We start from the raw sequence: 21,136 nt of genomic DNA, 5'->3' as shown, positions 1-21,136 counted from the left end.
TGGGAGCTAGCAGTCCCCAGCTCCCCGTGGCATTCACACAGGGCCTACTTCTGACTCGAAGGTTTACAGACACACCCAAAATGCTTCCTAAATTAAAAATCGATCCAACGGGCACCAGCCAGCCTGCTGCATCATACCCGGATGTGCAGGATGAAGAGGAAGGGGAATTCTATGTCCTCATTGGCTGTGGCACTGTGTGGTAATTTTTGCTTGTGTCCTGCTCAGTGTCTCCCTTTAGGGTGTGGGGTTCCAGGGGTCTCTGAAGTGTCTCAGGATGGCAGTACTTGTCACGACATATTAGGGGGATCATGGGTCATCCATGCACAGAGGAAGGGGGGGCGATGTGTGTGGTCTGAAGGGAAGGCTTCTGGGTCAGTATTTGAGATCACACAGCTGGTCAAGGCCGGTTGACCTGGCGCTAGAATCTCTGTGCTTTTCACATTCCCCTCTGTCTCACGTTGTCTTTGCCTGTTGCCTGTTAAGGTCGGTAAGTTCTCTGTGCTTGTGCATGGGGTCCTAGAGGCTGGTGAGTCTCCAGGAAACCACGAGCCATAGAACCAAGAGCCAAAGAAGCCGTTTAGTGCCACAAGCAGTTATTGCTAACACACAGTAGGAACCAGAAAGTAAGGATTCGGCTTCCCCCTGGATCTTTCAGCCTCACTCAGCACGAATCCCTCCCAGATGCATTCAGATGCAAGGCCCACCGACTCCCCAGAATCCTCGGATGACTTTGGGTACTTCTCACGTCCCAGCGCTGGCTCTTTCCTGTTTGCGTGTTCTTCCATCACTCGTGACTAATAACAGCTGACATTTATCGAACCCTTAAGCGTGCCAGGAGCTGCTCTCAGCACCTTTCAGGAATGAACTCAGTGGCTCCTGAGAAGGGCCCGTGGAATCGCATCCACAGGAGGGACAGGCATCTCTGAGGTGCCGCGGGGACAGAATGAGCCAACCTGCTTTCCTAAGTGTGGGAGCTGAGGAGGGATGACAGGAAGGAAGCTGGGGCAAGGGCAGCCACTATGGGCCAGGAGTAAATCAAAGAGGAAGCTGGTGAGCGGTGGTGGGAGGGGGCCCCCAGGACACCCAGGTATAGAAAAGTCGGGCCCTGAGGGAGTGGCCTTGGGGCCTTGCAACCACTCACCTCCTGGCAGCCAGAGAGATGTCCTAAAAAAAACTCATGTTAGATCACACAACTTTGTGCACAATTCTTAAACAACTTGTCAACACATTTAGAATGAAGTCTCAGTATTTTGTGAGTTTCCATGTTCTATCGCCTCCATCGCAGGCCTTTGTAGAGGGCCTCCTGGGAAGGCACATGGGCATTTCTTTAAATTGTTGTCAGTTGAGTCTGAGAGACTGGCAGAGCCGCATCTTGGACACATACTCCCCAAGATGGCAGAGAGTGTAATCAGCTTGGCCTTCATAACAGCCCAGGTGTCTGACAGGGCAAGTCTTGATATGTAAATCCAGTCAAGCACCAGGAATGCTAGGGCCTCCTTAAGAATGCAAATAAGCTTTTTTGATCCTAAGTTTTGGTGTTACTTGCTGGTATTGGGGGTATAAAATAAATGTGCTGCGTGGGCTGAGTGTCATCATGCTTCTCCATCAGAGAGAATGGCGTCCCACCTGGCTCCCAGCTTGCTTCTATTTCTGCGTCTTTCTTTCTTTCTCTCCCTCTCTTTCTTTCCCTCCCTCCCTCCCTCCCTCCCTCCCTTCTTCCCTTCCTTCCTTCCTTCCTTCCTTCCTTCCTTCCTTCCTTCCTTCCATTTCTCAATCACTGGCTGCCTCCACTTAGAACCAGTTCATTCATCACTCTTTCTGTGCTGGACACAGAAAAGGGAGATCCCCGCCATATCTGGCCCCCGAAGGCCCTTACCCCCCAGGAGCCTGCTCTCGGCAGCTGCACTCATTCTCCATCAGGCTGTTGACCGTGCAAGGCCCTTCCCACCATGGGGCTCTCTCACCTGCTATTCTATCTGCCTTAAAAATGCTTTCTCAGCAACTCCTACACCTGCCTCCTTTTCTCACCCTCCAGGTCTCTACAGAAATGCCCCCTCTTAGGAAGGCTCCCCCTGACCATACCACCTCAGAGGGTCCCTCACCTGACACTGTTATTCGCTCTCCTGGGTCCTTCAAAACACTTACCATGACTTCATGGAGCTGTTCATTGTTGTTTACACACTAGCCCCTTGTTCTAGACTCTGGCTGCACATGGCAAACTTAGAACAGTGCCAGGTCTCCACCACACAGAGTCTTACTTCACTGGCCTGCATGGAGCCTGGACATGAATTTGTCTTAAAAGCTCCCCAGTTGATGCACACTGTCCCCACCAAGACCGAGAACCAGAGCATCAGACGGTGGGCCACTAAGAGTAGGAGCCACGTTGGTCCTGCCTGTTAAAGGTTCAGTGGATCGATCCATGTAGATGAAGACACTGCTTCCCAGCGGTGACTGTGGTCCAGTCTATTTGTTTCCCTTCTCTCCTTCCTCAAAATCACCACCATCACCAAAAGACAGGAGCCCTTGATTTTCTGTGCTGAGAGGGGGTGGGATGCAAGACTACCATACCAGGCCCCAATAGCCTCAGCTCCCAAGGCCACCCCTCCCTTCTCACTGTGACCAGGTGAGGGGCCGTGCAGACGGGCCCTACCTGTCCATGGAGAGCTGCGCGACCAGGGTGACGTCCGTGTTGTCCGTGGCGGGCTCATACTCGTAGTGCAGGAAGTACAGGTGGGTCCGGTGGACGGTGAAACGCTCTCGCCGGAACTCGTAACACAGGTCGTCCTCATCCAGCTCCGAGAGCTGCTTCTGGAGCTGCGAGGCGGGAGAGGGGCGTGGCGATGAGAAGGAAAGGCCTAGGGGGCCGGGAGCCCGCCCTTCCGCCCTGCCCTCCCTTGTGTTGGTCACGCTGGACATCCCCGATGGTTGAACACAGGACAAGATCGCCGTGTCTGTTCTCCCTGTGTGAGTCCCTCTAGTTTCAAAACAAGGACCGCGAAGGACAGCTCAGCCTCTGAGAATGTGGTGATCAGGGACGAATGGATAACCATCTACAAATGCTCTACAAGCAAACACTCTTTCGCTGAATGACCTAGCACTGTGGAAGGCAAACTGTGGCTTGAGAGCCACATGCGATTCTTTGGCCCCTTGAGTATGGCTCTTCCACAAAGTACCACGGCCTGGGTGAGTCTATTTTGAAGTGGCGTTAAATGAAGTTTAAGTTGAAAATATTTGGCTCTCAAAAGAAATTTCAATCGTTGTACTGTTGATATTTGGCTCTGTTGACTAATGAGTTTGCCGCCCATGGGCTAACACAACATCTTCAAACATCAGGGGGGAAATTGTCATAGAAAGTGAGGAACCGAGCGAACAGTGCCTTTGCATGAGCCGATGCCTTTCTCTCCTGGAGCACAGACTCCCGTCTTTGCACCAGAACAGAACCAAACCAAAGCCCTTTCCTTCAAAGTCATCCAGGTTGAGCCCTAGCAGCCTCTCTTCCCCCCTCAGAACTCTCGCTCATGAACCTGCCTGTAGAGCTTCTCCGCCCAGCTCCACGCTGCTCCTTCCTGCCCAAGGAGCCAAAGAGCAAGCTGACCCGCCAGCAGGGATGAAGGGCTCAGCCGCAGACACAGCAAATGCAGATCTACGGATGCCCAGACCTGCTGGCTCAGATGCTGATATACCCCCATCGCCTGCAAACCCCACCCTCCCCCTCCCAGGCAGGGGTCACTGTGCCCGTGTGGAGGTGAAGAAGTGCAGGGGGAGAGTAAAAGAGCTCCAACAGTGACCGGTGTGAGGCCAGTGGGTGTGGGCACGGAGTGAGCGGATGGGGAAGAGGCAGGAGAGAGGCTCCTCGGCTGATGGAAATGTAGGTGTTATGATTACACACGTGTAGAGGATATGACACACCGTATACTTAGAATGCACAGATTTGTCACATGCAAACTGTATTTGAAAATTGACTTTTAAACATGAATGATTTTGGTCAAAGTCAACACAGCTGGTTCCAACATTACTTCTGTTGCACCAGCCTTGTCCATCACATGAGGACATGGAGTTGAATACGGGATAAAATGTGTCTGGCTAAAGCAGGGGTTGGCAAACTCATTAGCCAATAGAGCCAAATATCAACAGTACAACGACTGAAATTTCTCTTGAGAGCCAATTTTTTAAAACTTAAACTTCTTCTAACGCCACTTCTTCAAAATAGACTTGTCCAGGCCGTGGTATTTTGTGGAAGAGCCACACTCAAGGGGCCAAAAAGCCACATGTGGCTCGTGAGCCGCAGTTTGCCGATCACTGGGCCAGAGGGACTGACCTGGCTGAAAGTAATGGGGCACTTTCCCAAGAAGAAATACAAAATCTCCAAACCAATAAATAGTGCAGTCGTCAACGAGAAAATATGCTAACTTGCTCCTGTAAAGCCTAGTGCCAGTGGAGACCATCATCGCTTGATGGATGAAGCGCTGGCGTTATTTCTCAAGACGTGAGCTGTGCGGAGGATTCCACTCACTGCGCTGTTCTCCTCTCCTCCCACCCTCCTCGCTGCCTGTGATTCCCAGTAGCACCATTTCCCTCACATCTGGATCCGGGCTGCACTTCTGACTTGCTTTGGCGGATGACCGAATGGCGGAGAAGCCATGCTGCCCAGTCCTGAGGGGGGTCTTAAGGGAAGTCCATGGTTATGCAGCTCCACCCCTGCCATGAGGAGGTGCTGGGCCAGCCAGCCCGAGGGTGAGCCGCAGTCTCCCCAAGTGCCCCAGATGAGGAGTGAGCCCAGGGAGTGATCCCAGTCCGGATCAGCAGAGCTGCCTCAGTGAACACGTCCTATACGCACGGAGGTTTTACAGGTTGGAGCAATAGACAAATGACTGGGGGTTGGGGGGGGTGGGGAGCCACTGGCACTTTGTGAGGTACTTTTCAGTATGTGAGCCCATCCCCGTAGCAGGAACAGTGGCCTCTGAGGCCCCAGCCCACTCAGTGCGCATAGCATTCTCCAGAAGGCACCCACATATCCTACAATGGTGCTGGGGATCACTGAGGTCCAGGGACGTAAGACAATCTCAGCTGTCAGACTCTCCAATGGCTCAGAGGATGCAATCGGGATGCTCATTAGCTCTTCGAGTGCCATTCCATGCCCTTGCCTGTCTGAAGCCTGCAGTTCTACCAACAGCGTGAGACCAGGACACAGGAATCCTTCTTCCAGCTACGATCCCATGAGCCAAGGAACCTGTTCTGAGCTGCAGGGTAAGACCCTCAATTCTTACTGACAATTTTCTTCTTAAAAAAAAAAAAAAAATATATATATATATATATATATATATATATATATATATATATATATATATATATTTTATTGATTTTTTAAAGAGAAGTAGGGAGAGGGATAGAGAGTTAGAAACATCGATGAGAGAGAAACATCAATCAGCTGTCTCTTGCACACCCCCTACTGGGGATGTGCCCGCAACAAAGGTACATGCCCTTGACCGGAATCGAACCTGGGACCTTTCAATTCGTGGGCCGATGCTCTAGCCACTGAGCCAAACCGGTTAGGGCCACATTTCTTGATGAAGATCAAAAGAAGACGATCACCACATGAGAAAGAAAATGAGGGGCCAGGACACGAGGAACGCATGTGTGTATGGGCGTTTTCCTCCCGTCTGTGCACACACCTGGATCAGCGGGCACGACATGCCAACGAATAGGGTTCCCAGACAGTGGACTCCTAAGGCAGGGGCCTCCTCATGTTAATAAAAGAACCAGTGGCCAAAGAAAGTGCTCCTGGGACCTAAGTATGGCCTGCCTTGGGGTGGGGGAGGTCTATTGATAATCCTGGGGGCTAAGTAGCCCGCATCTATGAACTTCACAGGATCAATAATGTGGTTTGGTGGCATGTATAGCCCCAGGTCCTCTGTGGCCATCCCCATGCTAAGGGGTAGGGCCTAGGCGATACTCCTGTCTACCAGCCACCCTGGGTCTATGGGAAGCACAGCAGGTGTGTAGTCAGACCTACAATGTCAGAATCTCCAGGACCCTGGACCCTCCAACGCCTCCCATGAGCTTTACTGTATGTATTATCAACATGGCGAATGGCAGCTCTGCTTAGCTAATATGGACAAAGCACCTACTGTGTGCCAGGTGCAGTGCCACGTGTGTCCAGGGACATGGCTTTATGAATGGGCCCCTTCGGCACACATCTCTGTGTTATAGCAGGAGCAAACGGGCTCAGGAGGTTTCGGTCATTGGCCAGGGACACAGCCAGAGGAGGCAGTCTGGCCCGAGAATCCAGTCTGCAAACCAGGGACCGTTTCATGACAGGATGACTTCTCTCTGGGGGATGGACGTGAGGGCCAAATGAGTTGGTGGAAGATTCAATGCTCAGGGAACAAAGCAGGCCATAAAAATGCACACACGGGATATTCCCATATGGCAAAAACACACACAACCACAACACACACACACACACACACACACACACACACACACACACACAGAGAGAGAAACAGACTTCAAAGGGATCCATCACAATGTTAACAAAGCTCTCCCTGAGGGGTGGACTCGCAGGTGAACTTGACCGGCCTCTTTCTACTTTCCAGCATTTAACTAATTGCCTACAATTTTCTCAAATGAGCAAACGCATATACAAGTGCTTTGCAAACCGCAGAGAGCTACACAGACCCGAGCAACGCGATCGTGACTCCATCATGTACCTTTTCAAATCCTAATCTAGGGCTGCTTACTGCTGACTGCCTGGCTGATGTTATTCGAGGGGAAGACCAAGATGCTTAACCAAGGCCTCCTGTTCACCCAGGGTTCTCCTGGCCATTTCTCCAGGGAGATGCTGAGCCGGAGGGCGGGCTTGCATTAGCAGGACCTGAATGTTTCCACAGGCCACACCCCACACCCCACTCAGCCACGCCACGGAGGGAGCGGAGGGAGTGGGAGGCAGAGGCTCCTGACAAGCCAGTCACAGAAACAAAAGACAGATTCTCACGAGATAAAACGCATTTGCTAAATTGCTTCTTGGAGCAGCCAGCTGAAGCAGAAAGGAGATCTGGGCTCCAGGGAAAACACCCTTTAAGCAGTTTGCCTTTATGCCTTCCCATCCTGAAGGACAGTGGCCTAGACTGACCTCTGCGCCGCCAGGGTCATGGCCGAGGGTTCAGAGGAGTTGGAAGTGTGTCCTGGGCTCTGGCCAAAAGGACTTCTGTTCAAAGTCAGGAAAACCACACAGAGAGATTATGGGGATAACCGGAAACTGAGACCAAGCCCTCTGACACTCGTTGGCTATGCCTCCTTCAGCGAGTCATTTCCCACTTTCTAGTGAGATAAGGAGTTTGAGCTTCATGAAATAACTCAGAGGTCATGCGCTCACGGGATCAGGTATAGTGCTGACAACTGACAACTTTGCAGGCATGGTCTCATTTACTACTCACACAGCCTCTAGGCAGGAGGGACCACTGTCAGTCCTGCCTTATACAGGAAGACATCCATCACCTGAAAGGTTTAGCCACTTGTTCAAGGGCATACGATGGGTGAACGGAGTGGCTGAGGTATTTCCTCCAGGTGTCTGTCCTCCGAGGTCCTGTACGTAATCAAGTCGCTTTTCCAGTTTGAACGCTAATTAGATGGTTCTGACTGAAGAGGAATGAACGCATGTCTCCCCCACAGGGCCTGCAGGGACCTGCCATGCTCCCCAGGATCCACATTCTCCTCTCTTCCTGGGGGCACAGCCAGGCTGTGTTTGTGACCTTCCTGCAGTTCTGGGCCAAGCTCTGGTCAGTAGTAAGTGGGCAGATCCTGGTGGCCCCGGGCACCACATTCAAGGCTGTCTCACGCACAGTCCTCACTGTCAGCCAGAGCAAGAACGCCCCAGGCTCCATGGAAGTCAGAGCCACAAGAGGGAAGGAGCCTGGGATCCTGGAGAAAAGCCACCTGCCCAACAGGAACGTCCATGCGGACTTTTCTGTGAGTCAAAGATATCTCGCATGCTGAGCCCATTTTAGAATTGTCCATGTCACCTTAAGTCACACTCCCAGCGAAACTCTTCCAGACAGGAAGTGACGGGGGCAGCACACAATGGACTGAGGAAGGAGTCCCCACGAAGCCACCCGTTTCTTGTTGACACCTCTCCTTCGGAGGCCTGACAACGATGGCTGGAAACACATGGGGGTGCTAAACAACCCTCAACGATGCTGCTTTATAAGTTCCGCCGACGTTTTACTTTGCAGTGGCCTGGACCCCTGTGACGTCACCTGCTCTTCCCTGGATCCGCAGGAGGCAGGCAGGGCTGCCCTGGTGCCCTCCGCTGGCGGAGAAGGAAGCGGGGGCACCGGGGGTTTGCTCAGAGAGACTGGGGCTCTGACTCTCATCCTCTGAAGCCTGCTTCAGGCTCTCTCCCGTGGTTTCCACCAAGCGGGTATGTTTTCTGGGGCCATGCAGGTAGAGAAAGATTGCAGGCTCGCTGATTGCCTGCTGTGTGCATTAATCAACGAAGTTCCAGGAACCCAGGCATTTTATTTATTTATTTATTTATTTGTTTGTTTGTTTATTTATTTTTTACCAGGGGCCAGATTTATGCTTTTGTGCAGAGGAGAGACACAGATTTGGGTCTGTTTAGCCAAGTCTCAGAGAGATTCTGCCCAGCTCTGACTAGGCTCTGAGGAAATAAAGAAGGACAAGGCCTGGTCTCCATCCCGGTCCCAAGTATCAGTATTAATTGGTACCTCACACACAAGTCATAGGCCCTCACTTTATGCCAAGCCCTGTGCTAAGAATGGGGAAAGAACCCCAGTTTCTGTACTTTAGTACTTTTGTTCATACAGTCTGGGTGGGGGAACATATAAGCAAGTTGGTAATTATAACACTCTGGGTGCTTATAACACAAATAAAACTTAATTTGGGCGTTGGGGGGGGAGGGGCATGTGTTATGTGTCACTGACCTAGCTCCTGACTTAGCTTCTTGAGTCCTCATTAAGCCTATTGGGTAGACTATGATTCCCATTTTACAGATGGGAAAACCAAGGCGGAGAGAGTTTAAGTAAACGGCCCGAAATCTCCCACAGTTACTGTTCCTAAGATTTTATGCGGGTCAGTCTTGCTCCAGAGCTGCCCCACTGCATTCTGCATAAGGAGCTGGTAAGAGGAGGGAGACCCAGCTAGAGGGAGGGAGGGCAGGTGGCTGTGGGCAAGGCCCAGGAGGGCGCCCTGCATGCTGGGACTATTACAACCAGAGCCTAGGGGTGTGGTAGAGAGAGGTTTGCATGCTGGAGCTGGACAGAGCAAAGCAGACAGGCCACGATGGTGTGCAGGGGGCACAGGCATACCCACTGAGAAGCTTAACCCCCTGGTTCCTCCTGCACCCCGCCCCGCAGCCTCCCGGCAAATGCTGGGGTCCTTCAGGCTCTGGAATGAACAAGCCTGGGGGTTACTGGCGGCCGGCCTCAGGCAGCAGCTGTGGTGGGGCTCTGGGCGCTGCCCACCGGGCTCTGATGCCCATAGCATGATGAAAGAGCTGGCGCCACGCGGCTCACATGTGAGAGCGATAATGCATTCTGGTTTTTCCCTGGGGTTTCTCTGGGATACAGCTGTTTCCACAGAGCCATCTGTTTACTGGCACGGCCCGCACGGTGGTGCCGGGAAGTGTTTATGGAATCTGTTTGTATGTGTCTTATTTTTAACTCCTAATTGAGCCATGGTGATGCTGCTGTCCTTTCTCCTTAGTGGGCTTGGTGTTGGGGACCGGGGCCCCACAGGTAGCCCCGAACCCTGGTGGCTGAGGGTGGAAGGGTGGGTCTGGGAAAAGCTTCCTGGCCACGCCCGCCCCTCCTCCCCAGCATGTTGCATTCCTTAACCCCTTCAACCCTCTAACCGCCTGGCCTGGGTCTATTTGTGACCATTTTATAGGCGACGAAACTGAGGCTTGTAGAGGTGAAAGGAATGCCCAGGGCAACAGATCTGGTCCCGGGGCTGCGTTTTCTGATTGTGAGTGAAGGGGACTTCCTTGTGCACCACAGATGCTTCCAGAAAAGGGCCTGTGATAGTTCATGTGTTGAACAAGATCTGCCGAGCACACAGCAGGTGCCAGGCAGGCTTTCGGAGGCATGAAAACACAGTGATGAATAAAAGCGGATAAAAACCCACGGAGTCACAGAGCTTTCATTCACGTGGAGGCAGATGTGACCCACAAAACAAATTCGTCAGGAATGTGATACGCGGATAGGAGAACAATGAAGAAGTTCCGGGGGCCAGGAGCCCTGGGGGAGGGGCGGGAAGGGCAATTATAGGCCAGGAGTGTTTTGTTTGCTTATAGAAAGGCCATGGGTCAAGGTTAATACCAGTCCCGGGACCACCACCAACCCGTTTCACGATTTCAGTTCTGAGCTCCCACGTCCTCCGTAAAAGGGAGACAACAGCAACTTTGAGCATCAGTGTGATTCTGTAATCACGGCGAGGAGGATGGCAGGATGAGTTGCATTTATTATGTACGTTGTAAACATGGGGCAACACCCACTTAGGAAGTGGGGTCCTGGTTTTCGGCTTCTAGTTAGGTGGCCTAGTTTCGAGTCGTGGCCCCACCACGGAGAGATGCGTTGGGCAAGTAACTCCTCTCCTCTGTCCAGTGTGACGGATGCCAGCCTCCTCGGAAGGCGGCGGAGAGGGAGTTGCGGTTCCCTTTCTCTTGCTCTGCAGGAATCTCCATTGTCAAAGCCAGTGGGAGCAGAGGAAGGTCTGGGCAGGGCACAGGGCAGCGTCCCAGTGCAGGGGACCAGAGGGGCTCACGCTGGGGGCCGGGCTGGCCACAGGCTCCCGCATCCCCGTGTTCCTGTTTGGAGACTGGCACTGGGTCCCTGGAGTGCTGCCTGGCTAGGACCCTGGGGTGTGGACAGAGCCCAGAGCCCAGAGAGAACGCGTGGGGCCATTCCATTCCTTAGTGACGTCTGCTGCGCATGCGGGAGCTGGAAGTCTGCATTCACTGCCTATGGACTTCCAGTTCCATATAAATGCAGGCCCTCACTGGGCGTTGTTTGTTCTCTCTCTCTCTCTCTCTCTCTCTCTCTCTCTCTCTCTCTCTCTCTCTCTTGCTTTGCTGCACTTTTTAGATATTTGCTCTTTGATCACTTAACTGAATGAAAGAGTGGCTCATTCTTTCCCATTGGCCTTTCTGACTTCAATACCCTGGGCTTCTCTTTTCTTGGCTGCCGGAGGAGGTAGGGGAGGGAAGGGAAGGGAGAGTCGTGCAGAAGAGCGGCTCCAGGGCTGACGGAGGGAAAATGACAGCTGTCAGGAAGGAATGTGCAGAACCAGCAGCAGGCAGTGCGAGGCCATTTCCTGCCAGGATAAGCAGCATCTTCCCCCCTCTGGCCGACTCCCGCCCCCTTCCCCCTGCTCAGCGCCACCAGGCCTTAGCCATTGTAAATGGAGTTCTGTATAACTTGGAGGCCAAAGGAAGGGCATGTATTTAGCAAGAGTCCCACCCAAAGTGGTTCCAGCCTATACAGGTTAAGGCTCTGTATTTAAAAGGCAAGCTTCCTTTAGTTGGAGCATCCCTGTTGGTGGGGCAGGCGTTCCCGATGAGAAAGCTTTGCCCTATAAATACGGGGCTTAGGGAGACAGGCTGTATGGAAACACGTGACGCTGTCTGCCAGGCTCTCGGGGGCAACAGGAGGCGTCCTTATTTGCCCCAGCGTAATGCACTCCCCACTGAAGGGAAGGTTCTAGCACAACACGGGGAAGGCGGGAGTGGCACCTGGAGCCTCCACCTCGGAAGGCAGCTGTTGGAGGTGGTGAGCTCCCCGTCTGTGGGAGGATTCCAGCAGAAACCAGATGCACGCCTGTTAGGGGCGCTGTCGAGGGGCTTTTGCCTGGATGAGGGGGCACGGAGTTTCCGTGACTGTTCACCTGTGCTCAGTGGAGTCCTGGGCTTTCTTGGAAATGCTTCGGGGCTGGGCTGCTGAGGGGGAGGGAGAGGAAGGTGAGGCATAGAATTCAAGCCTCAATGGCCATTTCGGGCAAATAAGAACAACTACCGCCAGCTGGATGCTCATTGCATCACACAGATGAAGTGACTGGCTCCAGAGTGGGGACAGTGGGTGTGCCAGGGTGGACAGGAGTGTCTGTGCCCTGTCGGCGACTGTCATACCAACCACCATTGGAGCTTGAGCTCTTCCCCGTCACATGGACACCCTGAGCTCCACACGGAAGAGACGAAGCCCCTGACCTCCTGAAATTACTCGTTCTTTTGGCAGCGAGGCCCACCAAGTGGCCTCTCTTTCCTACCGCAGGCCCCTCGTTGGCAGGAAACCTTTCTGGGACCGCCTGACCCCGGGCAGACGTGACAGCCCTCAGAGGCTATGAGGCAGGTTCTAAGCGACCCTGCAGGTTCTGCTCCCTGCAGGCCCTTCCTCAGATTTAGTACAACCTGAATCCACCTGAGGAGCAACAGAGCGTCATCCGATGGCTGGGCACCGTGGTTTGTAAAATAAAAACAACCACAGGGAACAGGGTGTTGTTCCTGGTGCCGAGTCCTTCTTTCTTGATGATTTAACATAGATTATCTGTGAAACGCTACGGCAAAGGCACCCCTGTGCCCATTCTCCAGGTGGCAAAACTGAGGCCCAGAGCATTCTGAGGTCAAGCGACTATTAAATGCGGGATCTGGGATGACTAGCACGTTCACCGTCTTATCACCACCATCAACTCATCAACCACCATCAACTTCCTTTCAAGGAAATGATAATAATGCAAAAAACCAAAGTCGTGCAGCCCTTGATGTTCTCACATTGCCTTCATTCGGATCTGACTGTGCCATGCTCCTGTACACCTCTGGCCTCTCTGCTGTGCTGCCCCTCCCTCCCACTGAGTCCACTTTCTATACCTCCTTAGTCATCCTGCAAATCCCACCTCCTCCAGGAAGTCCACCCTGATGCACCCTCTCTCCTACTGCATGCAAAGCCCTTCCCATGTGCTCTCAAGGCACCACCGCCATCCGGGACTCATTGCACTGGATGACAACCCCCACTTGTCTGCATCCCTCACTTAGACCCGCACGGGGAGAGCCGGGCTTGATCTGTGATACTCCGCTGCATCCCTGGCCCTGAGGCTGGGGTTGTTTCAGTGACTCTATATCCAGCGGCTGATTGAGCTTTGAGACAACGCCACCAGAGCCCTTTCTCTTCTGTGATCTGCAGGCCCATGAAGAGGTCCCGGACTTCCTTCCCTCGAGACTACCACCATCTGCACACTTGTCAGGGCGCTAACAACCTTCTTTCCCGGAGCTGGGAGTGTCCGCTTTGGGCCGGATCCAAGCTCGTGCCCTTTCCCTCTGGCTATGTTCGCACATGACACTTGACATGCTGTTAAGGACCAGGAGTGGGCGCCTCCAGATGCGCGTCCAGGGTGCAATGATTAGACCCTCTCCTTGCCCTGCCCTGCTCGCGAGAGGCAGCGAGAGGGCGCAGGGACCTGCTGTCTTGCTTCACGAGTGCCAGACGGCCCTGCTCCCGTCCTTAGTGCCCACAAAGCAATCTGTCTGTGCTCTCTGTCCCCCTGCCAGCCTCGGTCTCAGCCCCACTGTCATCGTTTTGCCTGGGATACGGCAACAGTGTCTAAGTGGCCTCCCCATTCCATTCTCCACACGAAGTGGTTTCACTCAACTGGAATCTGACCAAGACGAAAGCTGTTCGGTGGATTTACACGGCTGAGCCTGCTCCCCTTGCAGGGAAGGCACCACAGAGGTGAGCAGAACAGGCAATGTCTCTCATCTAACCAGAATAATCCTATTCTGGTCTTAGATTTGGGGAAAAACTAGGAAATAAGTCCATGGAGCCAACACTGGTGGACGGTGCATATATTCGAATGGAAAGGAAACAGGGCATAACACAGAGTGGCCATGGGCTCCTGGAGGCTGAGGAGGGTCAGGGGACGTTTCTGAAGATGCCCCATCGGAGATGCTCAGACACCGAGGGGCAGGGTGGTCCGGGCAGTGGGACAGCCAGCACAGAGGCCCCGGGTGGGTGGAGTGAGCCTGGGACGGATGCAGAAGGAACCGCAAAGGTGGCGAGTGTGGCTCCTGCAGCGTCGAGGACCAGAGTGCTGGTAGGGACCGCTTGCTGGTTCCGGGTCCTCTCTGTGTCTGTGAGACGAAGCTCTAGGCATCTCTAACACTTGTTACAGGACTGGGTGAGCCTCTAATTTTAACCCAGGGTCCTGCGCGGTGCCTGGCAGATGCCGGCATTCACACGTGCTTATTGAGGACCACGGGGGACTCTCCCTGCACCCCTCTGACTCCGTGATCTCAGGGGAGGCTGATGGTAGGAAAAGCTAGTGGGTCACTTATAAAGATAGTTCCGCTTCCTAAGACACTGACGAAAGGGGAACCCACGATGCCATGATTAACCAATAGCTTTAATGCTGCAAGGCTTTTTATTTGAGCCTGTTCTGTGAAGGAAAAAAGAAAGAGGCAGGGGAACATTTTTACTTATCATTTGGAATACAGTGCTGAATGGGTACTCAAATATTGAGAGAATGACAAATACTGACTTGAGTAGAGAACTGAAGGAAAAACCAGAAGAATGGTATACTGTGTTCATGGACTGGTAGAATCAACACATTAAAATGTCCATACTACCCAAAGCAATTTATAGATTCAATGCAGTCCCCATTAAAAATACCAATGGCATATTTCACAGACCTAAAACTCTCCAAAAATTCATCAGGAAATAAAATTAAAAAAAAGACCCGGAATAGCTTCAGTAATCCTGAGGAAGAAGAACAAAGTTGGAGGAATCACAATACCAGATATCAAGCTATACTACAAAGCCACTGTTCTCAACACTGCGTAGTACTGGCATAAGAACAGACATATAGACCAATGGAGCAGAACAGGGAACCCAGAAAAAGACCCAAGCCATTATGCTCAAGTAATATTTGACAAAGGAGGTATGAACATACAATGGAGTCAAGACAGTCTCTTCAATAAATGGTGTTGGGAAAATTAGTCAGATACATGGAAAAAAAAAAAAAAAGAAAAAGAAAAGAAAAAGAAACTAGATCACCAACTTATACCATACACAAAAATAAACTCAAAATGGCTAAAGGACTTCAATGTAAGACAGGAAACCATAAAAAGCTTAGAAGACTCCATAGGCAGCAAAATGTCAGACATATGTTGTCGTAATATCTTTACCAATACAGCTCTTAGGGCAATAGAAAATAAGGAGAAAATAAACAAATGGGACTACATCAGAATGAAAAGCTTTTGCCCTAACTGCCAGTCTCCCCCACCAGACAGGGAACCCCCAGGGCAGTGATGGCGTCTCGTTCCTCTCGGGCGAGCCCAGAGCCTGGCACACAGCCCTGCACGCTGGAGGTCCCCGCAGACCCGCGGAGAAGCCGCCCTCCCCCCCCCCCCCCCCCCCCCCCCCCCCCCCGCCACCGGAGCCACTCACGTTCTCACTGTTGACATCGGCCTCGCTGGGGCAGCCGAACAGCTCCCGCCGCAGCAGGTTGCCGTCGTACTCCAGGAAGGTCAGGTAGAGGTTGCGGAAGAACTCCACGTGCTTGTTCTTCACCCGGAGCTTCTTGGGGGAGTTCCAGTGGATGACCTGGCAGGGCCCGAGGAGGCGGTCAGGCCGGGCGGGGCACTGGGGATGCATTATTTCTGTGCTTGCCCATCCATTCATCCATTCACTCGTCCATTCATCCAACCGCTTATTCATTCATTGAATGTTTATGGTAGAGTGGTTGAGGCCAGACTGCTGGCTTCAAATCCTGGCTCTGCTCTAGGGACTCATTTAATCTTGAACAAGTTACTTCATCTCCCCGTGCCTCAGTTTCCCCACCTGTGAAATGGGAATAGCAACAGCTCCTGCATGTGCCAGTGCGTACGATATTTCACCTCTCGGCCCCAACCTGCTTTGGAATAACGGGGAAGGAAGCTCGCCAATGCTGCTGTGAAGAAAGGGGATATTGTACTGTTGATATTTGGCTCTGTTGACTAATGGAAGCTGGGACGCGGCAAACCCTGTCCCTGCTTTGCCAGCTGCTCTGTCAGGCGCTGCCAACAGGGGCCAAGGGAGGGAGACTGAGGCAGGAGGAGAAGGAAGAAACTCACTTTTTCCTGGGGCTCCCTGTTCCTGTGAGAGACACGCCACCCCCTTTCCTCACACCAGCAGTGGAGCTTCCTTCCTTCAGCGCAGCGAAATCCATGTTTGCAGTTTTTCCAACACCCCGAACCTGCCACTCCCTCCTCCTGTCTCCATCCTATCACTACCCTTGGGCATTGGCTGCTGACTCTACACAGGGCTGGAGCCCAGCCCCAGGTGACAATATTCCAATAATCCCCACCTCTATTCCTCCTGCGGGTGGCAACCATTCCCTGCAACTTTCTATTTTTGCTCTTCTAGTTACTAAGCAAACACCCTGCATCTAGTTATCATTCTTAAAGGTCCAATTCCTTATTCAAATATAATAATTGGCGTGGTTTCCGCCTCCAGCCGGGAGGGAGGGGTACACTGCCCCATGGAGTGCTGGGAAAATCGCTGCTATGTGAATGAAGTATGTCATGCCTGGCACAGGCGAGCACCAGGACATGCCGGATCTGACGGTGAAGGAGCCATTTCTAAAACAAAATCAGGTCTGCCTTGCTTCCAAATATTTCTCTTTCTATTTAATACCACATTATTCACTCAACAAATATTAGTGTGACTCTGCACCACACAGAGATGAACACAGAGATGAACTCGGAAAACAGGAAGTAACTGTCTGTATGGAAGCACAAGTATGCCACATGCTTTTAACGAGATTTCAGAGAGAGGGCTGGTCCTGACTCTGGGCCAGGCCAATTCAAGGGGGAAAAAGCCATGGCCCAGAGGGGTACAGTGACTTGCCTAAGGTCACACACAGCAGGGGGAGCAGCTGGGCCCACCGTCCATCTCCCAGGCGATGGCTCCTTCTACGAAGCCACTTGCCTGCCTCTGAAAGTCAGACTCAGAATCACCATTGCTGATTTAGATCAGCGCTGGTCTGACGACTGAGAAATGTCATTTCCTGGCTCCTGGAAGGGACACGGTCACCCATCACTGCTGACCTGGGGGCAGCGAGCTGGTGGCAGGTGACCTTCACTGACAAGCTTTGGAGATGGAATGACAAGGGAGAATGTGCCCAAAACAGATTTTTGCAAGGAGCTGGCAAAGATAACTGAGTCTCCAAAATGGGTGGTGTGAAAACCCATCATAACTTATTCCACTGGCTGAGACCCAGCAGCACAGTAACAATAATTACTATTAGCAGCTAACATACATTGGAGGCTTGCTATGTGCCAAGCAGGGCTCTGAACACTTGTCCTAGCTCACTGGTTCTTTATTCAACACTCTCAGTGGCAGGTATGCACCTTAATGCTATTTTACAGGGGAAGCAAATTCAGCAGATGTCCCCCGTCACACAGCTGCATGGTGGGATCGCCAGACTTTGAACCCGAGGAGACAGAAATTAACCTGTTAACCGGGGAGTTCCCTTTTTAATTACGCAACCTGTAACGGGCACGTACTCTTTCACTAGGACGTGTCAGTACGTCACGCCCAGAGGACGTAATTTTATATTATTATTTTTATTTATTTATACTTAATTAAAATAAATGAAATATATTTTTTCATTTATTTACATATAAAGCACAAAGGAAAATACAAAATTACAAACAAATAGAAAAGAATACCAACAAAAAAAATGGAAACATCGAATTAAAAAATTATAAATTTTACAAACAATTATAAAGATTACAGAAAACATATACCGTCCCTCTCAGGGCACAACATATATTTCAAGGACGTATTCATATGTCGTACCCGTTCTCGATATTGTTTATGTTTGACATATTTATAGGTCCTGCTCAGTTAACAGGTTAAGAGTCTATTCCTCTTATTTCTCCCATGTCTGCAACCATTGAGAAGCTCTGTTTATATAAAGGGACCTGAGATGCACAGAAAATTACAGGATCAGAACGAAAACCCACTTTTTCCTGCCAAACTTAGGGAGCCTAGGCATTCCTGGGACACTGGGGCTGCAGGTAACACATGCTGAACCCCCAGCTCGGCAGGAAGCAGAGAGGGAGGCACCCAGGTTGTGTGCCAGGTGGGCGATAAACACTGCCCGGCACCAGGGACCCCATGGCTGTGATTTAGTTGGATCTGATCTATCGGTGATGGCTGGTTGCATGTGCAGACTTGGAGTCCACCTGCAGTAGCCAGAGAAACGATCAGAAATTGATTACCATCAAGGAAACATTTGGGTAATCAGCGGTAGTCCACAAGCTTAAAGGAGAAATGAGAAATTCTATCACCCACCAAGGGCTCAAAAAAAAGCATTTCTAGAAACAAGACTGAGGTACAAGGGCAGGCTACGGGAAGAGTTCAGCCAAAGTGTCAGCTTCTTCAGTGCTTAGAATCCAGTCTGTGTGCAAATGCCAGGTGAATAAGAACACGGCTTTATGTCTTCCAAGTTACTGAGCTAAGGGGTGTCTGGAGGATGGGTGTTTGTCTCAAGACCCCATGGACTTTCTCCAATCCATAGAAGAATATCTATTCTCCTTAGACGGGCAAATGGGCTCCCACCTAGGATTCCAACTCTACCTCTAAGGCTAGCAAACTTCCTGGTGTTTCCGGAACCCGCCTTTCATAATTCAGTGCCTTTGCACAAGTTTTCCCTCTTAGAATATTTTTATTTCTTCTCTACCACTTGAATGTCTGCTCACCCTTTATTGCTGAGCTCAAACGCATTTCTTGTTTCCAGGACCACAAGTGGCCAAAGGTTGCCTGCTGGTATGTCTCTCTCTCCACCCCATCCTTCATTTCAAACAGAACATTAATTTCCTTCATAGTTACAATGACCCCAGCCCCTGGGAATGGCTCACGATCCATTTATGATCTAAGCTAATCATGATGATCCTACTTGCTGATTTCCCAGACTCCCTTGCAGCTATGGTGGCAATGTGATGATCTAACAGTGCCCAAAAAAGATACATGAGAAAGCATATATTGGATTTCCTAATAATGAATAAGATGTCATCCTCCTCCCACCCCATTCACCTTTCTGTGGTAAACAGATGTGATGGCTGGAATCATGGCAGCCATCACGTGACTACAAGGGAGAGACTACACTGCTGACTAACCAATGTGTATAGCTCCAGAGTTCCAGACTAAGACATGCAAACCCTCTATTTCTTTCTCAGCCTCTACAAATCGGGTCATCCGATTCTTACTGTAAGCATCCCAAGCAGCTGCTGGGTCCTTCCTCAGTGCCCCAGACATTTGCATATGACCTTATTACAGAGCTTGTTGCACGCTGTTGTAATGATTTATTTACAGGCTCACACCTGGTGTCCCTGGAATGTGAGCCTCTGGGGAGGCAGGGAGCATGGCTGACCATTCATCCTGTGTGCCGCCGTGCCCGGCAGGTCCTTAGTATTCTATAACTGCCCTTTGGTGCAAGATCGAAAATCACGATGATGCCTTTCTCAATAATCCTCACATCCTGCTTGTCTACAGCAAATCAGTTATCACAGTCCTGTGGAGGGGGCTGCAGGGAGGAGAAACAGATTCCCCTTCTCTTTGTCTCAGGGCCAGACAGCGTGTCCTTTTTCTCTCCAAGGAGTTTCAGCTCCCTCTGTTCTCCGCTCATTGAGTATTTCAAGAGAAGGATACGTCTCACAAGTCCCTTTCCTTGACGTCTTCAGGATCATGATGGATGGTAGAGAGGGACCAGCAGACAGGCCTACGCACCAGGCCCAGCTCTGACCCGCTGGGTGGCCTGCATGAAGTTGTCTAAATCATGGAGACCATCCCTCATGGGGAATAGCAGCAGCAGCCTTGCAGTTTGTGGTCAATCCTTTCACCTTTTTCACCCAGCCCCCCACTCCCCTCTGGTAGCTGTCAGTCTGTTCTGTGTCTATGAGGCTGTTTCTATTTTGTTTGGCTTGTCAGTACGTGTTGAGCATTTTACGTGTGATATTAACATTAGGGGAAACTAAAATTGGATGAGGGGGACACAGGACTCTCAATATCATGTTTACAACTTTTCTATAAGTCTACATTCTTCCAAATGTGAGCTTACATTTACAAAAAAGGCATCCTACGAAGCAATGACAGGTTGCGAACACCAGCTCACGTAACTAGCGAGCAAATAGTTGAGCTAGTTCTGTCCCCACAAGCTCTTCCTTGCTCCTTCACCAAGTCCAGGAATGCCCACTAATTAGATCTTACAAGAAGCTTGTAAAAGAATGTAGCCTCTCAAGACTATTTCAGATATGGATTTACAACCTCCATCGTCAAGGAAGAACCTCGCCCGCGTGTGTGCTGTGCCTTCAGATGGCACTTAATGTGATGCAAAGATGAACGGGTAGAAGCCGTTTAAAACCAGAGCAGCCGGGATGTGAAGCCAAGCCTCCCAGCTCCTGGGTGATGTTTCCAGTCTTGTGATAATCCTGAACTTGACGGTTCACTAAACCCCACAAGAAGAGGTTTGCAGTCTCTTTGGAGATTTCATACATAAAAATGAAAGATAATAAAATGCAATAAAGGAAATGCTTGTTTTGCCTGCCTTGGCAAAAAAAAAAAAAAAAAAAAAAAAATGGCTGGAGAACGCACAAGAGATACTCCGATAATGAAACAAAGTAAATTCCTTGGTCAGCAAATATGACAGGAAGAGTCTGAGAGAAAAAAATGCGCACGGCCCAAGGACACTGTTTGGTATTAGAACAAAGTACCACGGAGTTCAATCGAAGTGCCCGGGACTTTGACACTTTGACAGAGCGAGCACCCCGGATTGAATTCCTTTCCTGGATTGCCCCGGAGCACTTGAAGCCAGCTGGCACAAGTAGCCTTGGATGTCACTGATCTGGTCCATTTTACAAAGGTAAGACTGGAAGCATCATAGAATGTTTACAATACTTCCCAAGGACACGAGGAATGATCTGGAACTTCTGCAGCACAGAGCTCCCTTCATTAATTCACGGCCAAGGACTTTCAATAGGTGGTGTTGGAGATGATTTACTCATGAATGCTTTTAGAAAAAAAAAAATGGTTCTCAGTGGTATGCGTCTCACACTTTTTTGGGAAAAAATACACACCTCTAATTTGCTCTT

General features: G+C 51.0%; 1 protein-coding gene across 1 annotated transcript in view; it reads right to left on the bottom strand.

Moving 5' to 3' along the window:
• LARGE1 (LARGE xylosyl- and glucuronyltransferase 1) overlaps positions 1 to 21,136 on the bottom strand; it is a 382,199-nt gene that overhangs the window by 16,202 nt on the left and 344,861 nt on the right. The window contains exons 10-11 of the mRNA XM_036455498.2: positions 15,450 to 15,605; positions 2,651 to 2,814 (exon numbers count right to left, since the gene is read on the bottom strand). Of these exons, the coding sequence (XP_036311391.1) occupies positions 2,651 to 2,814; positions 15,450 to 15,605 (320 nt within the window). The remainder of the gene's footprint in view (positions 1 to 2,650; positions 2,815 to 15,449; positions 15,606 to 21,136) is intronic.

Source organism: Pipistrellus kuhlii, unplaced genomic scaffold, assembly GCF_014108245.1.
Source record: "Pipistrellus kuhlii isolate mPipKuh1 unplaced genomic scaffold, mPipKuh1.p scaffold_m20_p_3, whole genome shotgun sequence".
Taxonomy (NCBI): domain Eukaryota; kingdom Metazoa; phylum Chordata; class Mammalia; order Chiroptera; family Vespertilionidae; genus Pipistrellus; species Pipistrellus kuhlii.
Note: the sequence above shows the minus strand (reverse complement) of the source record. Positions and strands in the feature narration are given on the sequence as shown.